The sequence below is a fragment of the Mesocricetus auratus genome, unplaced genomic scaffold, assembly GCF_017639785.1.
Source record: "Mesocricetus auratus isolate SY011 unplaced genomic scaffold, BCM_Maur_2.0 Super-Scaffold_100676, whole genome shotgun sequence".
Classification (NCBI taxonomy): domain Eukaryota; kingdom Metazoa; phylum Chordata; class Mammalia; order Rodentia; family Cricetidae; genus Mesocricetus; species Mesocricetus auratus.
The window spans coordinates 131,878,593-131,905,093 of record NW_024429266.1 but is presented as its reverse complement, the minus strand read 5'-3'; the positions used below and the strand labels follow the sequence as shown (position 1 = coordinate 131,905,093).

Here is a 26,501-nt window from a genome sequence, read left to right as displayed (position 1 = left end):
GTCGTGCTCCATCACCAGAAGTGCAGGGCTTGCCACTTCCTCCAGGTCCTAGAGTGCCTTTCCCAATATTCCTCTGATTCTGCTGTGCAAGTCACATCTATAGACAAAAAACTTCAGGAATGCCCGTGGGGGAAAACAGTTATAACTATCATAACTTTTGTGTCAAATACGTCTTAATTCCCCAAGGTGGTTTCTTTTCTTTCTTCTTTTTTTTCATTCACCTCTACCTGCATTGTTAGTTGGTTCTTTTAAAATATTGAAGAAAGGCCAAAAAAATCCTAGGATTTCAGTAAACACACCACCACTCCCTGACTGTGAACTGAGTGGGTAGGAGGGCAGGTCTTAGTTGCTTTGTAGGCCAACAAGTGTTTGATATTTTAGTGTTCAGGGTCTCTTTACCGACAAGGGTAAAGAGCACACACTCAACCCATGGTCCTGGTGGGGAAGAGAGCTGGGTGGTTGGATTTCTTGAAACTCTATGCTCATGATTAGAAAGCACATTTCTCTTTTTCTTTAATATTAGTCTTTTGGGACATGCATGCTGTATCTTAATCCTGCAACATTTCCTAAGATCCTTTATGGCACTGGATGGTGTGTATGGGGGAAAATATGAGGAGCTGACCAAACTTCCTAAGTCTGGGGTCAGACACAGAACTTGCAAACAATATCTTCACCTTGTGCTTCATTTTCTCTATCTTCCCAATAGTGACTTTTTATTAAAAAATCACCTTTTTCCTATTAAATTGCTAAGTGTGTTATTGTATGTTGGGGGAAACAAATGTTTTAGTCTAAATTGGAGGATTCCTTGTGGGATTACTACTGGGATAATGTTTGAGCTTCACGATGGACTCCCAAGGACCTGTTAATAATTAAGAATATGATCTGGGTGGTAGTGGCACATGCCTTTATCCCAGAATTTGGGAGTCAGAGGCAGGTGGATGTCTGTGAGTCTGAGGTCAGCCTGGTCTACAGAGTGAGTTCTAGGACATCCAGAGCTATACAGAGAAATATCATCTCAATGCCTCCCCAAAAGAAAAAAATAATTAAGACTAAAGCATGCACTGCCCCATGCCTCTAATATGAGCACTGGAAGGTGGAGGCAGGGGGATCACCTTGTTCTTCATAGTGAGTTTTATGTCAGTCAGGGCTATACAAAAGGAGGCTTTGTCTCAAAAACCAAATAAGCACAGCAACAGCAACAAAATCACACCATCAAACAAACAGATCAATAAAAAAGAGACTGTAAAAGATTTGAGCACATGTGCTACACCATATCCTATACTAAGCAGATTATTTAGTACTTCACTGATTGTTCACAGTGACCCTGGGGAAGAGATTTTTTACTTATTTTATTTTTTTGAGGTAGAGGTTTTTATAGATATTGCTTTAATATAGCCAGAGAACTAAAGACAAAGGAAAAGAAAATCAGTTTGTAATTAATGGGCTCCCACATGACCTCTTTTCAACCAGAGGGCTGAAGCATTGGAATGATCTGTGAGAATGCCCTTGGTTCCAGGTAGCTCCTAGCTTGGCTAGCATTTGGCAGGTGGGGCATGCCCCTTTTTGTAGCTTGCTTTTGCAGAACTGTCTCCATAATTCACCCATATCCACCTACTTTGTGTTGCAACTTCGGGATGATGATTGTTTTCACTTTAGGCTGCGAACTCGCTAACACTGGAACTTCTTTTTGTTGACTATATTGTTCACAGAACAAAATCCAGTGGCACTTGCATGGAGACACCAATGACTGCAATGAAGTCCGGTGTGGTTGTACATATCTGTAATCACTTTACGTGGGAGAATTGTGGGTTTGAGACCAACTTAGGTTTCATAATGAGACTCTGCCTCAAAACCCATCCACAAGCCAGGTGGTGGATGCTCATGCCTTTAATCCAAGAACTTGGGAGGCAGAGGCAGGTGAATCTCTGGGAGTTGGAGGCCAGCCTGATCTACAGAGCTAGTTCCAGGGCATCTAGGGCTACACAAGAAACCCTGTCTTGAAAAAACAAAAATAAAAACTAAACAAGAAACAAAAATCCACAAAATGAATGAAAGTGACTACTCACATATCCGAACACACATTTTCTTCTCCTGGATGATAGGCTTTCTTGGTGAAGGACATATGACTTAACCTGAGTTGGGTAGGAACCAACATCTGGGTGAATGGATATGAGGATGTTCATACACATGGATGGAAAAGAGAAATAACATGAAGAGAATACTTCTGTTGTGGGCTATGGGGAATTTTCTGACATCTATCCTGAAGTCCATCCCTATCCTTCCAAGTCTCTCAGCCTTGAGATGACCAAATTATTTAGCACAACTATTTCTTGCTGCTCTCTGGTACTTCCAGAACCTATCTGGGCCTCATGAAACATCTTTTTCACATGCCTTACATTGTATATCGGCCCAGTGACTACATCAGAACTGTTCAAGGGCACTGGTTATTTCAAGGTGAGCTTTGACAGTGGAAGAGCATTGGGACTGGAGACCAGCCTGGGGCTTGAGATAGAGTAATATCAAACAAGATGGAGGTTGGTGTCATTTTCGTCCCAGTGCTGGATACAGCCTTGGTCAGGTGCTGGGGTGCGGGGCAGGTGTGTGAGGCTTTGGAAACTTGAAAGGGTGTGGAGGGCACCACCCAGCCTACTGGAGGAGGATGGGAGTGAAAGCAACAGATGTGCCTAAGGTTCTGGTTTCAGTTCCTCAAAGGGTCTTCTTGATCAAAGCAGTGTGACCGTTGCTATGGCAGTTGCTATCTTGGTCCATGGGACACTCCCTCGTAAGGTAGCATTACTTTTTTTAATCTTCTCAGGCCAGTCACCATGAAACTCAATAACGAGTCTGTGGTGGGGGGGAAGGGTGGGGAGATATGCGTGGGTCCTCAGTACTGTAAAGAAATGGTGGAAGATGTTGGCTTATAGTATTTTCCTAAATGAATCTACCACTCTTGTAGAAGTCAGTAGAATCTTCTCATTACATGTGTACACTTAGATCCTTATTGCAATTTAAAAACATAGCAGGTAGAAAATACTGGCCACGAATCTCAAGTCTGCCTGTTAGTGACCAGATCTTATCATTCAATCTCCTATTAGTTAAGTAGTTGATAATTATTTTGGGGAAAGTTTCTATAAGTTTGAGCTCCAGAACTTCCTGCCTCAGTCTCCTTAGCATTGGGATTGCAGGAGTGTACAACTATCCCAAGTCTATCATTCCATCTCTATCTTTTCATTTCCTCATTTCTTCAATGAGGCATTTGAATTCTAACTTTTTTCCACTGGGACATTCACTGACCCTTTGCTTCTGGAATCAGCAACCATATGCAAGAATTAGTGAAGGTGCAGCATTATTTTTGAATTGGGCCTCTCGACCGGCCCAAGTTGGACTTAACTGATGGTGTGATGTTACTCATGGCATTTATCCCCTCTAAATCTTAGCTTCCCTGTCTTTAAAAAAAAGGGTAATGCAAGTTGCTTCAGGGGCTTCTTGAAGAGACAATGCCATGAGTTGAGACACTGTATCCATTACTGTTAACAGAGTAAAACTGCTAAAGTTGGAAAGACAGTCTCTCTGCTGGTTTCCTATTTGGTCATCAGTGTTTTACAGCTTTGTCTTAGGCTGGGGGTCTATTTCTTGTTCTTCCTTGAACCCATAGTGGAATTAAAGCTTATGTATATATGTAGATGGCTGATAGAGAGTGAAAACCCTTATTTGGTATCCCTTTGAGTTTACAAAGCAATGTTTTCTAAAAAATTTATACAGCACTTACCATGTGGAAAACTTTGGAAAAGGCATGGACCATTGGGCTTTATAGCCCTGACTTTAGCCTTATTCTCTATTAGCTACATAATACTCAAATATGAGAACCTTAGCACTGGCTTCTTCATCTATGAGTCACAGCTAATAACACCTCAGCGTGGGCTATCATAAAGTAAGGTGCCATACAGGTGACAATGCCAGTGTCAGCCTTCCCTACTTTGTTATCCCTCCTCTCTGTCATTTCCTTTTTGAGTCTATGCAGAGAGTCTCATAGCTCCAGGAATACAAAAGCCCATCCAGATTTGGGAGGTGGGACCTTTCATAAGATAGTCACACAGGAGACATGATAAGGAATACTCAAGCTTGAGGCAAAAGCGCAGGCAGATGGAAGCACAGAGCAAGGAGAGAGAAGGAGGCAGACTGGGGAGAAAAGAGAGTGCATGGTGTATTAGTAAGTGGGCATGAAATGAGAGGAATGGGAAAGGGGCAGGGATGTAGCAGGTGTGGGAAGAAATGGGAGAAATGAGGTTTCTTAGGATGCAAAGACTGTGTGTTGGGATGTATGTAAGGAGTCTTTCAGGCAAGAAGACATCAGGAAGAGCAAAGGGAAGGCACATGGCAGGTAACAAGGACTTATTTAGCAAGACCTCTCTCCTTCCCCATCCTTTCCTCTCTTTGCTACATCCTACCTACAACCTTGAGTGGTTTACACCGATCTACAGGGTCTTATCATTTAAAGCTACAGCATCTAAGCAATACATATTTACTGAGGTCACAGGCAATTCCCAACGTGTCTGTGGACTTCTCTGAAGCTATGCCGGACACACTCCCTTCTCCCTTGCTGTTGTGGTGAGGGTGCTGTTAAGGGTGACACTTCCACCTGTGTTTACCTACTGTCTCACCTATCCAGGGACATCGTTCTAGAATTTTCTTCTTTTGTGCTGCACTCTGCATTTGTCACATCTACTGGATCCTCTCATCAGCAATGCTGCCATTTCTCTGAATTTCACGTATATCCTCTGTAGATACCTTTTCTCTTTCTGTTCTTCCTCTAGTTACTGCCTCATTTCTCTCCCTCCATTTTCTACTTCTTTCTGTGACGTAGTTTTCCATGCATCCTCTATCCAACTTTCTTCCTACCATTTTGAATGCTTTCTCATCAAATTCTTGCCCTTGCCTTCTATAGAACTTCTCTCCTTTAGTTCGCCAATGATCTTCACATCACTGACTCTGTCAGCCTATTTCCACTCCTGATCTTAGGTGACCTTTAGGATCAATCAACACAGTTGAAATGTTGATCCTCTTTGCAACTTTTTTTTTTTCTGGCTGATACTGGACTCTAGTATTTTGCCATCCTCCTAGTGCCCCTTAGCCTCTGGGGAGGCCTTTCTGTCTTCTTTTCTGGTCTTTCCTCATTTTGTCAGCTTGCTAATGCTGGAGTGCCTTCCAGATCAGGGCTTGAATTTCTCTAGCCATGCTCTCTAGTGGATCATGATGTCATTTCTGTTTCCAACATTTGTCTCTTAGTCCTGATTGTGGACTGTCCACAATCTTTGTTTCTTAGTCCTGATTGTGGACCATCCAGCTGTCCACCTGACATCTCTGCTTGATTATCCATCAGTTGTCTCAGAACCACCATGTTTGATAAAGATCTCCTAAGACCTTAGCAAACAAAACACTGTCTCCTGGCATACGGATGGTCAATTAGATCAATGGAATGAAATAGGAAACTTACATATAGACTCAACTTACATAGCTAGTAGAGTTTCACAAAATATTCCAAATCAACCCAATGGAGGAGGAAAGTCTTTCTAAGGAAATAGTGCATATCCATATGAAAAAGAAGGAATCTTGAGTCTTATTTCACAGTACACACAAAATAAATCCCAGTGAGTCCTGGCTTTTTCTCCTGAACTTGTGCCTTCTACTGGCTTCATACTTCTAGTTAACACAACTGGGTACTTCTAATTATAAGTTGAAGACTCTCAATTAACCCTTGAATCTCAACAGATACCCTGTTAGTGTGTCTTGTGAATCTGAGTTTCTAAGTAGCACCATGTCTTGCTTGGACTCCTGCTCCACAACCATTCTTGAGAACTTGTCAGCAGGGTACCCAGAGGAAAGCCAGATAATACAGGTTAAGTGAAATTTATTCCCCCCAATCTCTCTGTTACTAAGCTTTATTCCAAGCACCCCCAGTTTAAAAATTTGTAGCTACCAACCCTCACTTATTTGAAGTAAAATTAATTCTTTCTGTGATTTTGGAGGGTCTACTTGACCTGTTTTGCATCCCTGTAACCCTGAGATTACAATCCCCCAAACACTGTCTTATTGTATTGGATAGAATTTGTTCAATTTCCCTGTAAGTGGCTTGGCTGTTTGATGGATTTAAGAGCATTAATGGCAGGAACTATGGATCATTCCTCACATGACTTTTTATTCTCCACTATTGGCAGCATCAGGAAGGATACAGGGAGTGACTTAACTTCTCTTAGTCTTCCGTATCATGTGTCCTATCATGTTAACATATGAGTGTTTATGAGGTCTACTTGCATTTGAGTCTTAGAGAATACAAGTTCTGAGACAGTGATGTAATTTTGACTTATGCTTTCATAACTACTCTGACACAATTGCAAGCAAAAGCACTGAGGGTATTTTCTGCAGAGTAATTTCTAGCATGAGATAGAATGGTAAAAAAGGAACGAATTGATGGAAGCCACAAATTCAGCCTTTCCGTAGAGGATGTGAGACAAGTCTTTGCCAGTTTCTCATCTGTTGCCCCAATACCTGATCAGTGCTGAAGATTGAACCTGGAGCCTATTCATGCTTGGCAAACACTACCACTGAGCTGTGCTCTAACCTGGGACTAGATCCTTCTGTTAATGTTTATGTAATATCTGGTTAGGTATAGAGTGTGATTCAGGCAAACTCCATCCTAGTTCTCCATGCTTAATATCAAGTCTAGAAACCTTTTGTTAAAACTTTGAATCCTAGCCAGGTATAGTGGTGCACACCTTTAATCCTAGCACACAGGAGGCAGAGGCAGGTAGATCTCTGTGAGTTCAAGTATAACCTGGTCTACATAGTGAGTTCCAAGCCATCCAGAGCTTCATAATAAGACCCTGTCTCAAAAACAACAACAACAACAACAACAAAACAAAGCCTCAAACAAACAAACAACTTGGGATCACTTTTGAGGGCACATTTAGTAGTTTAGCATAATCTAGTCAGCACTATGTGATAGAAATAAAAAACAAAACAACAAAAAAAAACAATGGAATCTTGAAATTCGCAGGGAAATGGATAGCACTGGAAGAAACCATCCTGAGTGAGGTAACCCAGTCGCAAAAAGACAAACATGGTATGTACTCACTCATATATGGATTTTAGATATGGATCAGGATAGTGCCAGTCTGCACTTCCACAGATAGAGAGTCTGGGAAACAGGAAAGAACCTAAAAGATATGCATATATGCATAGTACCCAAGAGAAGAGGATGGAGACAAGATCCTCTGAATGGATGGGGAACACGGCGAGGGGTGGGGGGGGAGTGGAACCTGGGAAGAATAGAGGGGGTAAAGAGGAAGGGAGTTGGTCATGGGGGAACAGGAAGTTGAGGGGGTGGGGGTAGAATAGGGGGAAGAGGGAATCATAGGATCGAAGACAGATCAGGCACCAGAGTGACCTCGAGTGATCTAAAGGTATAACACCAATTGGCAAGCTAAGCAATAGTGGAGGGACCACCTCGAATGCCCATTCCTGATAATGAACTTGATGTCTATAACCATCCGGGAGCCTTCATCCTGTGACTGATGGAAGCAGAGGCAAACACACAATTAAGCACTGAACTGAACCCAAGGAACCCAGTGACAGAGAGAGAGGAGTGATGAACAAATTGGCAAAGAATGGGCTGGCAAAACCAGCAGAGACAGCTGATCTGAACAGGGGAGAGCTCTTGGACCCCAGATCGACAGTGGGGAGGCCAGCATGGGACTGATCTGGACCCCCCAAATGTGAGTGTCAGTGAGAAGGCCTGGGCAACCTATGGGGCCCTGAGCTGTGAATCAGTGTCTATCCCTGGTATACAAACTGTCTTCATGTGCCTATAGCACAAAGAGAGATGCTCTCTCAGCCTGGACTCTTAGGGGAGTGCCTTGACCCTACCAAGAGTAAAATGACAGACTCTAGATATCCCCTATGTGGAAGGATTTGGCAATAGGGTGGGAGGGAGGGGGGGAAGGGGAGTGCGGGAAGAGGGGAGGGAGAGGGAACTGGGATTGACATGTAAAACAAGCTATTTAAAATTAAAATAAAAAATGATAATAATAAAAAAGAAATAGAATATGAGACATATAAAATTTAAAAATTTCTAATAACCCCATTATAAAAATAACCTTGTGAAATTAAACTTATTAATATATTGATTTAACCTAATACATCCATAGTATCACCATCTTGATGTGTAATCAAAATCTAAATTGTATCATAGCAATTATTAATTATACACATATTGTACAAACTTTTCAAACTTGGTGTTAAAAAAGTTGTAGCACATCTCAGTATGAACTTTTCTCCTTTCACAAGGGTACCCATTATGAACAACCCTTCTACAAGAAGATAAAAGGGGGTACAGATACCAGTTTACTGGGGTCCTGATTGTAAGAAAGAGCAAGATGTTGCTGGATTGACACAAGAGAAGAGTTTAGTCTTAGACTCATCAATAACTTTGCCAAGACAAATTGCAAGTCACAGATAAACACATATCCATCTTGGCTTCCCTTTCTCCTTCCTGTTTTGTTTCTTATCCTGCATCAACCAACTTTGCTTCTTCTTTCTCCCTCCATCCCTTTCTTAATTTTCTTACCTCCCTCTTCCCCTATTGCCCTCTCTCCCTTTGTCTTTTCTCCAAAACAACTTATTTAACTTGTTGACTTTTCCAGAAGCAAATTTTAGGAAGCATAGCTGGTTCTGGAAATTCTTTCTTTTAAAGGAAATGTTTTAACTAATTCTTTGAGAATTTCTTGCATTTAATTGCATTCACCCCTACTCCTTCACTAACTCCCCATAATCTACCCCTGTCTTCCAACCCTGCCAACTTCATGCCCTTTTTTATTTTGAAAATGACCCATTGACTTCAGTTTCTGCTGTCTGTGTACTCCTGGATGTGAGGTCATTCACTGGAACATGCTAGCAGAAGCCACATGATTAGAGCAAACTACCCCCCCCCCACAGAAGTCATCATCTGTTCACAGCTCCTCATTAATGCTGGGGGCTCATGCACCCTTTCCCACTCCAAAATTCTTTCATTTATAGACCAAAAAGTTCCAAATGGAAAGCTACTGATCATTCGAAGTCACAAAGGATCCCACTCTGAGATGCAGACATTAGAGCTGGAAAGGAATTTTAGACCCCTGGTGCAGCTCTCTGTCTTGTTGACAGGTGTAAGGGTGAGGGGATCACACACCTAAGGGAACCAGGATTGGGGAGGAGGAATGTGGGTGACTTGATAGGAATGACAGGAGGAGGTGGTGTGTTAGCTCTTGTCCCAATCTGTGACACTAAATCCCATTGTCCACTATTGAGAAGTTCTGATTTTTCTTATTGCGTTTTTGCCTCAGTATAATCTATACACTGCTCTTAAGATATCTAGACCTAGTTATCCAGCAGTTGACATTCCCCTCTGCACCACGGGTGTGGCCTTTCCTCTTCTCTCTCAGTATCAGGCACACCCTACGTCATGCTAAGAATCTATCTGACCTATCTATGGGTGGGGACTGCCATGGCAGGGCCTTCCTAGTTTTCCATAGCAGATCTCCTCCTCCTTCCTTCTTCTCCAACCTTCCACTCACTATGTATCTTTGGCTGGTCTGGAATTCATTATAGACCAGTTGGCTTGGAATTCACAGAGACCAGCTTACCTCTGTCTCCTGAGTGTGGGGATGGTTTTGTTTTCTCCCATTTTTTTCTTGCCTTCCATCTTTAATTTACCCCCATTCTTTTCTTTCTCTGCGGTACCTTTCTGGCCCTTATACCTACTGTGAGACTCATAGGACTTGGTGCTGAAGACATAGTCCATCCTGCACGTCACTGAAAGCACAATGTGCTCATTCACTGGACAGCCTGGCAGTGTGTCTAACTCTACATGTTTGTTGCTCCTTTTAGACTTCACAACTTCTTGCCTGTCCAGTGATTGCCATCATCACATGCATCGAACACATAAGAAATTGAGTCCCATGCAAGGTAACAAATCACACAGCCAGTACATGACACAATTGAAGGCTGATTCCACAGTTTATATTTTAGAGCAGAAGGCCTGTCTGTTACTTACCAAGAGAAGCAGTCTGGATATCTTGTGTATTTGATCTTTAATTCATATTGACTTGAACCTTTCATATTTGAGGGGATACAGAAGCCCGTGAGTGGACACAACATTCTCTGGGCAGATGAACACCTGTGGGGCAACTCATAAATTTAGAAGGAAGGTCCTTGGAAGCTAAGTGATCCTTTTGGCTGTCTGTTTCCTGGCTCTACCTGAACAAGGTGCCATACACTAGTGCTTAAAACAATAGGAAGTTACCCCCTTACAATTCTGAAGGTTAGATGTCTTAAGCAAAAATGTATTGGTTGAATTGGTTTCCTCAGGATACTTTGAGGGAAAGGCCATTTCATACCTCTTTCCCAGCCTTTGGCTTTTCCAGGCAGTCCTTACTCTTCCTTGAAATGCTGCCGTATCACTGCAGTATGTCTCCATGGTGATATGGTGCACTCCCTGGTGTCTCCACATCATTAATCTCCTTCTCTATATAAAGAAGTCAAACATTGGATTTAGGACTCATTTGGATGCAGTATTGTAGAGAGCATTGGCCTATAGACTGTAGGGCTCTCCTCAATTAGGATGTCCACACAAGATTTGTCTTTCCAATATGCTTGGTTTATCCACACAAACATTCCTTATAGTATCATGCTAATAAAAAAAGTTAAGCAGACATCTCACCTGGCAGGGAATAGTCGTTTGGGCAGAAATGATGCTGCAGGATTCCACTGGCGAATCTTCTTTGATGAGAATGCTTTGGAAGCTTTCAGGCTCAACCCACATCTACGGTGATGGTTTTCAGCTGTGGCAGGCTAGGAAATTGGCACTGATGGAGGTCCAGGAGGTCCTCGAGAATGTAGGTCAATGGCTAGTGCTGACAGATGGGCCTATGTGGGCCCAGTGACAGTGCAGGAAATTCAACAGTCACCGAAATCAGGGCCACACAGAATCTCCAGTCCTCTTGCTGATGGTTATTAACACAAAGGCTAGAGAAGCCATGTCTTAGGAGCACCACAGAGTGATCCTAGAGACCATTCCCCAAATTCCAATTATTGTATCATTTTACTGGGCAGTAGCTTTGTGCTATCATGGCTAACAGCTTGAGGCTGGTTTACTAGTATATCAACACCACCTTGAGGGTAGTACGTTAGTATAGCAAGGCCTGTCCTGGGCTTAGATAATATGTGAACTGCCTGATGACCTGTGAGGGGCTTGCTTCTGAGGTATAGGTCTTACTTTAAGATCTACCTAGTGTCAAGTTCAGGCATCATATTATTTCAAGTCACACAAAATGGCTTTGAGTTACACAAATGGTTTTTAAGTTATATTCCTAACAAGTATGGTCTCATCTTTGATGTGACCTACACCCACTTTGTGAAAATATTTATTGCATAATGGCAAAATTAAGCATTTGACATTGGTGTAATATGTGTATACAGCTCTAAACTATTTTATCACATATCTAACACCACTGCAATCAAGACAGTGATTCCATGACCATGAAGATCCTCTTTGTGACATCCACATGATAGTCATATCTTTTCTTGTCCCTAGTATCCTTAGCTCCTGGGAATCTGTGATCTGTCCTCCTTTTCTCTAATGGTCTAATTTCAAGAATGTTAAATGAAAAGAATATGACATGTGACATGAGACTATGTTTTTTTCCACTAAGCACAGAATTATCTCAGAGCTTATATAGATATCCTTTACCTTCCTTTTTATTGTGGTCACTGTTGTAGTTAAGCCTTGAACATACATATGTTTGAGGAGCATGATTCAACATACAACATTCATTTTCTCTTGTTTTGGTCCTGATGGGTCTGGTTCAGAATCTTGCCTCTCAGAAGAGGCATGTTTTGCATTCATAGCCAGATTATAGGTGTTATTGATGGTTGAATTTGGTTCCCAGAAATGGTGAACAAGTTCATGTTATTTGAAAAGACATATTAAATTATAAAAACCCCTAAAAAATCTCTAAAGTTTCAGAAAGTGGAGACTAATGAAGACTCTGAAGAGGTAGAAAGGCTAATTGTTTCCCATCTAATTTGGTGACTGTACTTTACCTCACATTCTAGTGCTGAGTGAGAAAGGGAAGGAGTAGGAAAACTGAACTGTGTATTAACTGAGGGAAGCGACACTATTACAATTATTTCTCTGCTTCCTTCAGAGTGTAGGCTGAGAAGGTGCTTAGTAAATGTGTGTTGAGTGTATGAGCCCATGAAGGACTAAACTCACAGGCCTCCAGGAAGAGGGGGAGGGTGAAAGTGTTATGTATCCTCTTCCTTACCAAATATAACCTTTGATATATGGCCTCTTCATATCAGAAAAAGTTATTTATATTCCTTGACGCATTGCTGAAGGTCTCCTTCATCCCATTTTTTTATACAGGGATGCTCCTGTTTTGATGCATGGAGGAGGAAGAGACCCCAAGGAGGCATCATGTGTTTGACTCACATTTTGTTGTGTGAGCTTTGGAAGGCAGACTAATAGAGGGCACAAGACAGCAGAGTTAGGAATGAGGACATTTGATCCTGGATCCTCTATTTCTGTCTTTCTGGCTTTGACTTGTGATTGATCCATTCCTTCTGTGCTTTCTCATCTATGCCCTGGGCAGTAGGCATTTCTTTATGTGAAGTTATTATGAAGTATAAAACACACAGAAAGAACATAGATTCCCAACACCATAACATGAATTTTCACAAAGTGACAGCCTACACCGAGAAACTGAACATCCCCAAATCTCCAGAGTTTCCTTCTTACTGTGTTATAACATATCCCACCTCCATCAATGTGCCTCTCAATTTTTAATTTTGTTTTTACCTAGTTTTAGATGTATGTGGATGAAGATATCCAGCTGTCTCTTTTTTTTGCTTGCCATCACGTTTATGAGATTAAACTATGCTGCTGCTTTAGTTGCTCTTCATTTATTGAGCTCCATATGAGCATACCAAAATTTTAACTGTTGGTGGACACTTTGGTTGTTTCTAGTTTTAGGCTTTTATAAATGAGTCTCTGAACATTGGTTGCTGCTTGAGGTCTCTGGTGTACAGAGACAGGTGATACAGCCAAAAATAACGATGGTCACCTCCCAGCTTTATGGAACCTTTTCATAATTTTGATGAATGTATTTAATCTCACAGTATAGTGAGTCTTGGAGTAGGCTGTGGACAGTGCCCAACATTATCCAATGATAGACAGGAGTCAATCCATGTTAAAAACACAACGAAGGTCTAAGAGCTCATGAAGCTCAGGGCCTGTGATGGGCCCAAACTTTCCCTGTGGCCTGTTCATTTAGGTTGTCTCTACTTCCTGTGGTGAATACTCTCCATTGATTTGTCAAGTTTTCAGGGTGGGCTGAATCAGATCACAGAATATGTCCCTTTCTGGTCTTTGAGGACTTAGGAGAGGAAAATTAGGAAGCAAGTCTCCTCCAACCTACCACGGCCCAGAGGGGTGAGATGTGAGTAGTACTTGTGAAGCTTAGAGAAGGTTGTCATGTAGAGGACAGTCATATAGGGAAGATGGAAGATTTTATTTTATTTTTTAAGTGTATTGGATTTCAGGGAAACTAAATATTTAACTTCTTTAGAAGAGAAACCAGGTAACTGGAAACACAACTGTTAACGGCCTTTTAGTAAGAAAGGAGACAAAGATCTCAAGTGCAAAGATTCACTTTATTCAATATCTTCCCCAAATATTAGCATGATAAAAGCCAAGGAAAGGGAGGGGGTGAGGTGGTGGGGATTTGGAGGACTGCAACAGTGGTAGGTAGTCTATGGAGAAAGCTCCAAGACCTTACGGGGGGAAGACAGAGGACGGTCGTAGGGAGCACGTGGCGGTGCCTCAGGACCTCTGGCTCTAACACTCATTCTTGTTCAAGCTCTTGACAATGGGTGTAGATGATGTCTTATGAGTGACCTCACAGGCATACAAGTTATGGCTGTCATAATCTCCTTTGGTCAACGTGAGGGTGCTGCTCAGGCTGTAGGTGCTGTCTTTGCTGTCCTGATCAGTGATGCTCTGCAGGACGCCATCTCGTTTTTCACTGCCATCTACTTTCCACTTGACATTGATGTCTTTGGGGTAGAAGTTGTTCACGAAGCACACGAGTGAGGCGCTTCCTGACTGTAACTGCTCACTGGACGGTGGGAAGATGGAGACAGTTGGCTTAGCATCAGACCCTGAGGAAGGAAACACAGAGGATGCATGAAGTAACAGGAAAGGTCTCTCTTTGGGTGCATTGTGTGTGGACAGTCACATTGTAGACAGACACACAGAAAAGCACACCGATCCTTCAGGATAGAATGAGGCTAGGAAGTAAACATGTACAGTCTTGCTGGTTTTGAGTTATTCCCTAGTTCCTGGCTACTTCTTTGAAAAGTAAATTGTGTCTGACCCTTTGAAGCTATTCCCAGACTTCCTTCTATACCTGTCTTCCCTGAAACTGTGTTCCCCATCAGCTGCAATGGTTCCATGCTTCAGAGAGAGAAAACAAGCCAGTTTATTTGACATCCCTGGTGTTTGGGAGTCTGAACACACAAACGCATAGGATAGGAACAGAAAGTTGGTTTTCATTTTCTCCTGCCTCTTTCAAGAATTCTCTGATATCATCCTCTCTATGGCTTCCTTTGGTGTGGCCAAGTGAGACCCACCCTACAGACAGGTCACTGAGCCATAGTCTGTGCTTGGATTGTATGTCCAGCAACTTTCTCAGCTCTCGCCAAGGCCTCCAGGTGAGACCTGGGTCCTGGTCTGATGGTCTGTAACCACATGGGGCAATTTTTAGGCACACCAGAAGAGGCCAGCTGTAATCTTGGCCATCTGCCTGAGAGGAACTGGCTGACTTCACTTCTGACCTTCAGAAGCTGCCAGATGGCTTCTCGGAAATCCCCCACTGTGGGGATGCCAACCCTTAGGTGACAGAGTGATAGTAAAAATGAAAACCGAGAGCCCTTTGCCAAGAAAAACAACAGAATTAGGGGCAGCTTGTCTCCCCTTCAAATAAATTTTTTTTAATTTGAAGTTTTAAAAGGAGTTGACATCATTTTAAAGTAATTAAAAGTGGTTAAATAACTTGAATAACTCTAAAATGATTTCAAGAATTTTAAAAGGTCCTTAAATGGTCGTGGTTGACTGGGGAAGGGTCAATCACACACACAAAAATTAGTAAACAATTCTAGAGATTACAAAATTAAAATGACCAGGTTAAACATTTTCCTACCACTGAATTAAAGTACTGGAAAATATGTTTATCGTAAATTTTTATTAGTTATACTTTTGTACAAAGAAAAATAGCTTACCTAACCAGTTAAAACCTGTCACAAATTTATCTTATTTTCACCAGCTAATATGCCATATAATTTAATGAAATTTAATGAGAGTTTACTCAAAGTAGATTTACCATGACTTGAATGGTGTACAAGTGGTGTTAATTCAGTTTCCCTGGTATTGCTTTTACTTCCAAAGTATCATATACACTAATATAACACTGGGTAAAAAACAGTTCTCTGCCTTTTATAACTCCCTAATGGGAAAATAAGGGCATATAATGATAAATATATTTTATTTCTGAAATCTCCAATAAGTCACCTTTTTCCCATGCTAGTGTACTGTCTGTCACATCTCTATTCTCTTTCCATTAATGGCACCATTCTTATCACTGCGCCTCAATGATCCACAAGTAGCAAAGGTCGCTACCGCGGGGTTTGTGTGGCTCTTAGCGGCCACTCTGAATGGTTGGCATGGCCGCGAAGTCATTTCGTCGTAAGGAAGAGGCTGCAGACCATTTCAGCCCCTTGCTGGCGGTAGAAAAAATAACTGGGGGAAACAAAGGGCCATATATCTTACAAAACCGTGGCCATTAAAAAATATAATACTCTTTCTGCTATTATAATTTGCATTCATGTAGACATGAGACAAAAAATGAGCTATCTGCCAAGAACTTGTTCCTATAGTCTCTCATTTTGACATTTTGTGACACATTTTAGACTCTAAAAATCACGTCTCTTTGGACTATTCAGAAAGCCACTTCTTCTACATCCCAAGCAGTCATAATTTTAAACATATTACCGATTTTATTTCAGGGCATTATGCTGATTTTTGTAGTTATAAAAAAATTGTGAGACAAAAGAGGGAAAGCAGCCTAAGGCCCCCTCACTCAACTGCGCTATAACATAGGTAATGTAAAACTCAACACCGTATTTGAGGAAATTCAATACAAGTGAATTTATGTCTGTTCTCAGCGCTCCAAGCCCCTCTTTTCACCTACAGTTTCCATCCTTGGAGTCATTCTGCTGATCTCAACAAAAAGTCTTGCTTCCACATCAACTTTTACAGCCCAACCCAACTCTAGTTCTTGTCCTTCCCTAAGTGCCCTCATTCCTTTTCTTCCCAATTCCCCTACTTAAACTTCTAGAAGTCAACACTTCTAGACCCAGATATCAGAAGGCAATAGACAGCAACTACTTATATTTAATCTCCAGTCTAATCTCTTGATGGTGATTACAGTATTAACTACTTTCTCCTCAACTAAAGTCTCCTTTTTTGTCCCTAATCTCAATAGCTTGATAAACAGAAAATCTGACATTGTATGCCACGTTAACTGATGAGCCCTTTCTACTTTCTCAAGATGAACAGGTTTTCTGCCACTCAGCTAATTTTTGGAACTGACTTTAATTCCTAACATGAAAAATCATACACATAAAAGAAAGATGAGAAGAATGCACTTACGTTTTATCTCCAGCTTGGTGCCAGGACCGAACGTGAGCCACAGTGAAGACTCTGACAGGTCCCCCTCAACAAAAACCTGCCTCTGAAGCCAACCCAACTAGTCTGGCCAAATACCGAGGAAAAACCCAGCTCTTTCTTCTCCAGCCCCTCACAAACCTATTCTCACCAGCCTAACTTGAGTTTCTTTGCTTAGCCGTCACTCTGGCTATTTTCTGGGACTCTTCTATTGATGTATATGGATCACCTGGAATGACTCATTTAGCCAAAATATCACAGACTAACATAAATAATACAACAGAACCAAAACGTCACAAATAACTGAGCCAAAATCTACTTACGTTTGATTTCCAATTTGGTCCCTCTGCCGAAAGTGAATCACAGTGACTCATGCCAATGATCCCCTCTGCCAAAATCTGCCTCTGAAGTCAGCCCAATCAAATTTGCCAAGCTCAGAGAAAAACTATTTCTTTCCCATTCCTCTCACAAATCTGACATGAGGTCAGTCTGTCTGTCCAGCTTTTATACTGGCTATTTTCTGGTGCACTTCTATTTAAATTTTGGGTCACCAGGAACAGTTCATTTAATCCAAAACATCACAGGCTCACACAAAAGACACAGTGGGACTCAAACTTCACAAACAGTTGAGTAAAAATGTACTTACGTTTTATTTCCAGTCTGGTTCCTTCACCAAACGTGTTTCACAGTGATCTACTTTAACTTCTCCCTTTACAAAAACCTCCCTTGATAGGCAAGTACCCCTCTTTCCCCAATTTAGTTATGCTGGTTTAGAAAGCCTAAAAACAAACCACTAGCCAGCCTCCTGTGGAACAGTTTTCCCTCCTTAACATCTAATCTGAGAATGAAGTTTGTCACATCCCTGAAATCTCATTAAGGAAAACACACAAAAAAGGACAAAGCAACCTGATTAGACACAGTAAGGAATCAGTTGAGAAGAACACTTACGTTTGATTTCCAGCTTGGTCCCATCTCCAAACGTGTATACACACTGGTTTCCCTTCACTTCCCCGCCATACAAAACTGAGTATCACCTTCTGACTACTGAGCAAGGCCTTGTCTAGAACTATCAGTGTCTTAATGATCACATTTGCACTTCAGAGACAATGTACAATCTATTCCCAACTTTGCTTACAGAGCTATTATTTATCTTTGCCCTGGAGAATGCCAGGATCTGGTTTCAGACTCAGATTTTGTACATCACATTTAGACAAAGAGGCTATGAGACACAGACAACGGAGGAAAGTGAGTTTGGAGTCTACTTACGTTTGATTTCCACCCTGGTGCCAGCTCCGAACGTCCACCACAGTGGTAGTACTCCATTGTCTGTCTGTACAAAAACCCTCCTTGCCAAAGAGGAACAGAGCAGTAGGTCAGCTGCTAAAGCTTAACCCCATCTCCAAGCATGCGTGGAGACTCTTGGGCTTCTCTGACAGAGAAATATTTATTTTCATAGGCGAGGCTTGAATTTGTAGAAGATAATTTATTTTATTATATGTGTGATATTGTACATTATGTCTCTTTCTTTAGCAGCTTACCATACAGGACTGCTTATCATTTGTTCATTTAAAAATAAAATGGGCTGGAGAGATGGCTCAGCAGTTAACAATACTTGCTGTTGTTCCAGAGGACCTTAGTACCCATGTTAAGCAGCTCACAGCTGCCTGTAACTCCAGTTCCAAGGAATCTTGTACTAGCTTTTGACCTCTGTACCCACAAACACAAGGCACTAACTCACACATAAACGAATTAAAAAACCAAATAAAATAAAGAATAGCCATTTGTTTATAACATTTCCTGGGGTAAGTGGGTATGGGAACTTCTGCATGGGAACTTTGATATTAAGTCAGAACTCAGAATGACTTTCTATTTGAATTTCTTTGCTTTAATGTTGTTTCATAGAAGCCGTATCTATCTATCTATCTATCTATCTATCTATCTATCATCTATCTATCTATCTATCTATCTATCTATCTATCTATCTATCTATCTATCTATCTATCTATCTATCTATAAAACCAAGGTGCTCTGCACTTTGGAATTGAGTTCTGAGTGACATATGGGGCAATGGCAACCATCAACAAAGGAGAAAAATAAGATTTTACTCATGGAATTGGCTTGTTGTTACAGGGCAGGTAGAACTCAGGTGTCACTGAGAGCAACCAAGTTTATACTGTCTTTGGAGTTAGTGTCTCCACAGCAATTAATTAAAGATATTGAAGAACTGGCTTTGAGAGCTGGTTTATTTACTACAACCTTGTTTCTCTTTTAACCATCCACTCCCATTCTCTTCCTACCTTGGTAAACTCCTTACAGTTCTACCATGGCCTCCAGCATTTGTAAAGCATTTTCTTTGCTTCTGAACACTCTACTTTCCCTAGGATAGCTCAGAAACAGCTGTCATTCAAGATCCAGCTCAATAGCATCTTTCCACTAGTGAGTTGTCTTTGCAGACAAGTTGTTTGGGCTATAAAACCTTTTTACTCTTAACTGCTGTTGGGTTCTCTCTTCCTTAGTATATGGTAAGCTGTTTGCTGCTTTATTATCCAGATATTTTTTTTTTGGCTTTTCAAGACAGGGTTTCTCTTTATTGTTTTGGAGGCTGTCCTGGAACTCACTTTGTAGACCAGGCTGGCCTCGAACTCACAGAGATCCGCCTGCCTCTGCCTCCCGAGTGCTGGGATTAAAGGTGTGCGCCACCAACGCCCAGCTTATTATCCAGATATTTGAGAACTATGGTTTACTATATGTAACTGACAAGCACTCATCAGATATTAGCATAATAAATGAAAAAAACAATGGAAAAGTCAATAATATAATCAGTGAGAGTAATCTACAATACGGATGAAAGGTTAGTACCCATCACTACAACTACCAACTTTTCTTAGAGAAATTGCAAATGTAAGCAGATTAAGAGCCAGTTTGCCAATCTGGAATGACAGATTCTACATTGTATTTTACCAGAAGATGAGAAAGAGAAGAATCCAGTTGAAAGTAGAGAGAAAATAGAAATTAAGTGTGTAAAATAGCTGATGAGCTCAACCAATATGCATCCTAAAGAGAATGGAGAGCGAGTTTCTTCTTAGTTATGGAAGCTATATAGATTGACATTTGTTGAGAACTTACAAAACACCAGGCATTGTTTATGACTCACTATATTTAGCTATATGTAAGACCCTACGAAGTAGAAATTAGTATCGATTGTCTTGTAGCATTAAAGGGTAGAGCCTGGACCTGAATCTACTGCTCATGTGCTTAGCACTCTTACTGCTGGGTGGACACCAGTAACATAATCACCCGATGGAAGCAGCGTACTTGTGAGAGAGTATCCGAGTGGGAGGGAGGAAAACTCCTTAGTCCATCACAGAAATGAGTGGTTGTGTGGGCTCAGATGTCTATACAGATTGTATTGTTGTTTAAAAGGCAACAAGAACACAAACACCAAATATCCATCAATAGGAGTCTGGTTAAACTAATTTTTGTAGAGCACAAAGAACACAAATAAGTCGGCAAAGGAGACAAACGAGGCTTCTAGATATTTTCATGAAAATGTGGGGCAGTGAATACTATGTATGGCCTGACACCATGAACCTTTAAATATGGATCCTGAAGTACAGGCTTCTTCTAGAAGGTTACACCACCTGGGTCTGCTTAGGAGAACTATTGACATATTATATTCTCCTGACTATTGTATATAAGCCTTTGTATTGCATATTCTTTGACTGTTACATTCACTCATTTGATAATAGTTAATTTCCTACATTCATTTTATAGTTACCAGAAACAGAGATTATGCCACTGAGGAAAAAATGTACATTTTTAGATTGCATTTTTTCTTTTTCTCTATTAATGTTTTTAAAAACTGTCTCTGGTAAAAGCCTCTCTGGTTCTGTGTAGGAGATATTTTTTTCCCCAATTCAGAATTGGGGACTGTGACATGGGAGCAGACTAGATGAGCTGGCACCACAGCAGACACAGCTCTGAGTAAGCAAAATTTAGTTGGAACAGAAAAATGACTGCAGCAGCAGATAATCGTTGTGAAGCTGTGTTTGGCCACACAGTGGTAGCTGACGGGGCTGGCTCTTTATTCTAGTAAACATGCATTGCTGAGAAAGTTGTTGAAATATTTAATATGGGACTTATTGTAGGCAAAGGATGTCTCAGGTGAATTTATGAGGCTTTGCTGGGATCTATGCTTCTATAGTGCCCATGCTGGGAATTAGTTAATCCATGGAGGAAAGGCTAAATATCTGTAAGACAAGCTGGGTGGTTCCCAGACTTAATGCATCAGAGTGGGATTAGAATTAAGTGGGAATAGAATTCTGAGAGAAGCGGTCCAATAGATTCATTTTTAATGTTGCCTCCAATTTCACCCTCAGGAAAGCCAAATAAATTCTCAGAATAATATTTAACCTGTTTGTGAAGAGAAACGGAGATGGATAGGAAGAGGGGAGCCAGTAAGCATAAAAACACATCTATAAATTATCCTAAACACAATTCACAAGTTATGTCAGTGATATTCCTTAGATAAAATTCCAGAAACATGCTTTTTTTGCCATTATTAAATAATTTTGCCACTATTAAACAGTCTTTTAAGGAAGCTTTTTTCATATTAGTAACAACATATTAGAGCACACAACATGTCAGAAACAAACAATTTTGTTCTCTGCAATGTTTGAGGGGTGTTGGCTTCCCTACCTGGCACCAGAATATCCACCTTGAAGCCTCCTGTTCAGTATTTCCTTTTTAGTTTATCAGTCATAATAGAGTCCTAGATAGGCAATTCTTCTTGTTCCAGTTGGACTTGTCTTTGGATAGTAAATTCACATCATAAAAGGCAGTCTGGTCCCCTTGGCCAAGAAGGAGGGGAGACAAAGGATGCCACTTGAGGATGAGGTGCCTGTTTCTGCTTGTCCCTGGAGAAAGGCGTGTGGGCACATGTCCAGTCCTCTCCTGCCATGTGTACGTGTGCAGGCCATCAGCATGACCCAAAACTCTGGTCCCAGTCTGGAAAACGCAGACGTGTCTCTTGTTTTCAGAAGGATGTTTAGCTACAGCCATTTTACTTCACATGAAAGAGAAAACAGCAACTGGGTAAGGGTTTACTAACCTCAGAGGGACTAAACCACTGAAATTTACATATTGGCTGCTGTGGGTTGCAGCTCATTTTATAGATGTGATAAGCTGAACTCTGAGCTCTCTGCCTTCCCCTATGTGTCTACCACTGACGTATTGTGTGTGGTTGTTTTTGTCATTTTGCTTCCACATGTATGCTCTGTAGAAACAGTCAGCTGGGCGGCCAAGGGTTGGATAACATGATCTACAGTGAAACCCAGCAAATGAAGAAATTGAAGGAGAGTATAGAGATTGGCTGAGGTTTGTGGGAACTACTGGACAATGACTATAACTTCCCCTTCTAGGCACACACACACACACACACACACACACACACACACACACACACACACACACACACACCTGCACAGTCCCTAGAATACCCAAGGCTGCTATCGAAGCCAAAGGCTTCACTTACCCATCTGCCTCACAGCACCAAGACAACTAGAGAAACTTCCAAGGAGGGAAGGGATAGTTTCAGCCATCCAGCTTGATGTGGTTGTGCCAGAAACTCATTCCAGAAGGTAACTTGCCTAAGTCCATTGTGGCAATACATACCACAATGGGTTCTACAGGTTTGAACTGGAATTGCAAATTACATCTCCCTCATCAATACAGTTTGATACATGAAATATCACCAGGAAGGAAAGAAGTCAAATTCCAAGGAAGAAATACAGACTTATGTGATCTTTAAAAATTGAGTGCGTTTTTAAAATTACACTCAAGATTTTTGTTATTGTTAATTTTTGAGTAATTTTCTGTAGTTTTTTCTAATATTCACTCTTGCATTCATATGCCATAGTGGCCTAGATTAATTTGTGTATTGTTCAGTTAGGTTCTAGGATTGTTCTGTATGTTTTGCCACTCAGTCTATCGTCACTCTCTGTTATTCTTCCCCTGCAGCAACTCATATACGTTCCTTCTCATTCCTACCTTTTTCCTCTCCTTCCATTTTCCTTTTCTTATGTATGTGTAGTGAGATATTCACCCCTCCCGTACCTGTAGCGCTGACCATGCCCCTCCTAGCTACCTTTCCAGTCTTGAATTTTTTTCAAAGTTGATCTAATATTAATTCTTATCCTCTGCCATAGTCCATCCTTCTCACTCTTGATCTTTAAAATTTTTTTCTCAGTCTTGATCTTCACAACTAAAATCATAGTATACACCTTACTATCCTTTTCATTCATTATCCAGTATTTATTGAAGTTAAAGGGGCTACTGTTAATTGGCTAGTGTAATATTTGCATGTCACTGGGCACATTCAGAAGCTGTGGTTGCTTCTGCAGTTGCTATCCTACTCTTGAAGTATTGCAGAGGTCACAGAAGACATCGTGAACTCTTAGCCTGAGACTACGCATCTGAACTACAGACTCAATTCTGCCACAATCTATCCCATTGTAAACACTTCAACAAAATGAATATAACTGTTAACAAAATTTAAGTAATGAAATTACCTTTGCAATCTCCAAAGTAGTAATAAAAAAGCATGAAGAACCAAACAACATAACCCATCTCCAAACTCCTAATCCTACAATAATGGCCTCTAATGAGAATGAAGGAGAGGGAACACAGACAAAACTCAAAAGAATGATCATAAGCATGCTAAAAAAGATCAAAGAATAATATAAGCTCTTACATCCTAAGAAAGATAAACAGTTGAATAAAATTAGGAAGTTGGTGCAGGGTATGAAAGAATTCAACAAAGAGATAGAACATCAAACAACTGAGCAGAGATACTGGAAATAAAAACCACAATAAGTCAATTAAAAAGCTCCATGGAGTGTATCAAGGATAGGACAGAATCTGAGTCTGATCTAGGAACATTCCAAGGATGAACATAAGTTAGTAAGAAGGGTACTTTTAAACACTCAGACAGCATGAGAATATGTGGGGTAAAGAAAGTATACTGAAAGCTGCAAGAGAGAAGCACAAGTCATCCAAAGAAGTCCCATCAAAACAAAACAAAACAAATCAAAACAAAAGAAAACAGTAGATTCCTCAACAGAAACCTTAAAACCCTGGAGGGCATGTGATGATGAATTTCAAGAAAGACCACAGAACTGCGGTCTGTGAGCTCAGGGGATTTTTTGAAGCATTGAACCCCATTTGTTTTGGGGTTATGCACACTGCTTGCTTGTAATAATGAACTTGCAACACAATTCTTTCAATTGCATGTACTATACACACAGTCCCTTCTTGAAAACAACACACTTGGCAACCTCAGAACTCTTCTTATGGTCTTGTTACTAAGAGGCATAGTGGGGTTGGTTCTCTATTTTGATCAATAGATTGGGTTATACAAACATTTCTCTGCCACTCATATACTCCCTCAATACATCTTGTCTTAATCATATACATGCCACATTATGCATGGGCATATGATGATAAGTAGAGGATCCTCCCTAAATGGTTACTAAAGGACAGTTTTACCTTACTGCAAATGCACCCCATCTGTTCAGGACAGAGCAACCTTTCAGTTTTTTACATTGAGAGTACACATGAATAGACACTGGCTAGGCATGATTGTTGTCAGAGGTGGGGACATTTATACCGTTGTTCAGAAATGGGGGTTGATGTGCAGAAGGTTTTTAAATTTCACATAGTCACATTTGTAAATTCTTGACCTCATTTTCTGAGCTATTTGAGTCCTTTTCAGAATGTCTTTGCCTATCTTGAAGCGTTTTACCCTGACAATTTTAGTGTCTCAGGTCATTTGATTTACTTTGAGTAGATTTTTTTTTGTACAAGGCACAAAAGGATCTAGCTTCATGACTTCACATTTGGATGTCCAGTTTCCCCATCTTTTTCACAATACTTTGTTTTGGTTGATCCTCTGTCCACGACACACTTCTCTCCCTCAGCCCCCTGCCCTCCATCTCTGCTTGTATCCGCCACTTTCAGTATTCCACTCTCCACTTTTATATCACACATCACCTTCCTCACCCCTCACATCTTCCTTTAGAGCACTTTTATTTACTTCTTGTGAGTCATGTCCTCAAGGTTCCTGACCTCGACCTTAAGTCCCAAATACACACACACACACACACACACACACACACACACACACACACACACACACACACACTAGAAGCTGGGATCTGCACATAAAGGAGAATGTTTTTCCAGTTCTGTTTGTTTTCCTAACTATTTTATTGTTCTATATGAATGAAAGTCCATTGTGTTTATCTATAATATTTTCATAATTTCTTCATCATTTGACAACATCAGGTTGATATTATTTCTTAGTTTTTGTGTGTAGAGCATCAATAAAGATGAATGTATAAGCATCTCTAGTAGGATATAGAGTCCTTTGTCTATATGCACAAGAGTGATAAATGGTTCTTTTTTTTTCAACTTGTGGTGAATTTTTATTGCCAAGTTATTTACACCCCCCAGGGCACGAGCTCTTTGTACCATCTGAACTGCTGCCCAGCTCCCCCAGGTAGCTGCAGGGCACAGTGATCCTATGCATGTATTTTTATGGTATCCTTATTCTTTTTTTTTTTTTTTTGCTTTACCTAATAGTCAGAGGGTTTTTTAATTTTAATTTTAAATAGCTTGTTTTACATGTCCATCCCAGTTCCCTCTCCCTCCCCTCCTCCCGCATCCCCCCATCCCCCCATCCTCCCACCTATTGCCAATTCCTTCCACATAGGGGATATCTAGAGTCTATCATTTCACTCAGGGTAGGGTCCAGGCACTTTCCTAAGAGTCCAGGCAGAGAGAGCAACCCTCTTTGTGTTATGGACACGCGAAGTCTGTTAGTATTCGAGGAATAAACACTGATCAACTCGTATAAATGGTTCTTATGTTTTGAGAAAACTTATATTTATTTCAATGGTGACAACACCAACTTACATTCCTATCACCAGTAAATAAGAACTCTTTTTCTACATACTTGTTAGCATTTGTTGTCACTTCTTTTCTTAATGACAATAGAAAATAGAATGAGATATCTATTATTTTAGTCTTGATTTGCTTTTCCCTGATGATAAATTAAAAAAACTTTGACCATCTATATTTCTTTATTCAGTTCATCATTTCATTTATTGATTGGGAGTTTTGCACTTTGGTGTTTTTTTGCAGTTCTTTAAGTATTCTAGGTGTTAATCCCTTATTAAAGTACAGGTGGCAAATATTTTCTTTCATTCTATAGATGGACTACCATTATGCTGATAGTTTCTTTTACTGTGCAGAAGCCTTTTAGTTTTATGTAATCTCACCTGTCAATTCTTAAGGACATTTCTTGTGTTATGGAGGTTCTATTTGAAAAGTTCTGCTTATACTTACACTTTAAAGTTTTTTTCCTATGTAATTTCAACTTTCAGGTTTTAATTCAAAGACTTTGATCCAACTTTGAATTAATTTTTGTGCAGGATAGCTGATATGGATCCAATGTAGTTCTTGTGGATTTGAAACTTGTTTTTTTTTCTAGTGTACATTTATGTTTTTGACACCTTTGTCAAAAAATGGTATGTCCTCAGGTTTATTTCTGGGCCCTGTTAGAGTTCATTGTTCTATATTTCTGTTTTTGTGGACGCACCTTGCTGTCTTTGTCACTATGGCTCTG

At 40.6% G+C, this 26,501-nt stretch overlaps 1 gene segment (V, D, J or C); it reads right to left on the bottom strand.

Annotated features, from left to right (window-relative positions):
* Positions 1 to 13,727: 13,727 nt before the first annotated feature.
* Positions 13,728 to 26,501, bottom strand: part of LOC101840468 — a 46,739-nt gene continuing 33,965 nt past the window's right edge. The window contains 2 exon segments of the V gene segment in view: positions 13,728 to 14,253; positions 17,140 to 17,177. Of these exon segments, the coding sequence occupies positions 13,931 to 14,253; positions 17,140 to 17,177 (361 nt within the window).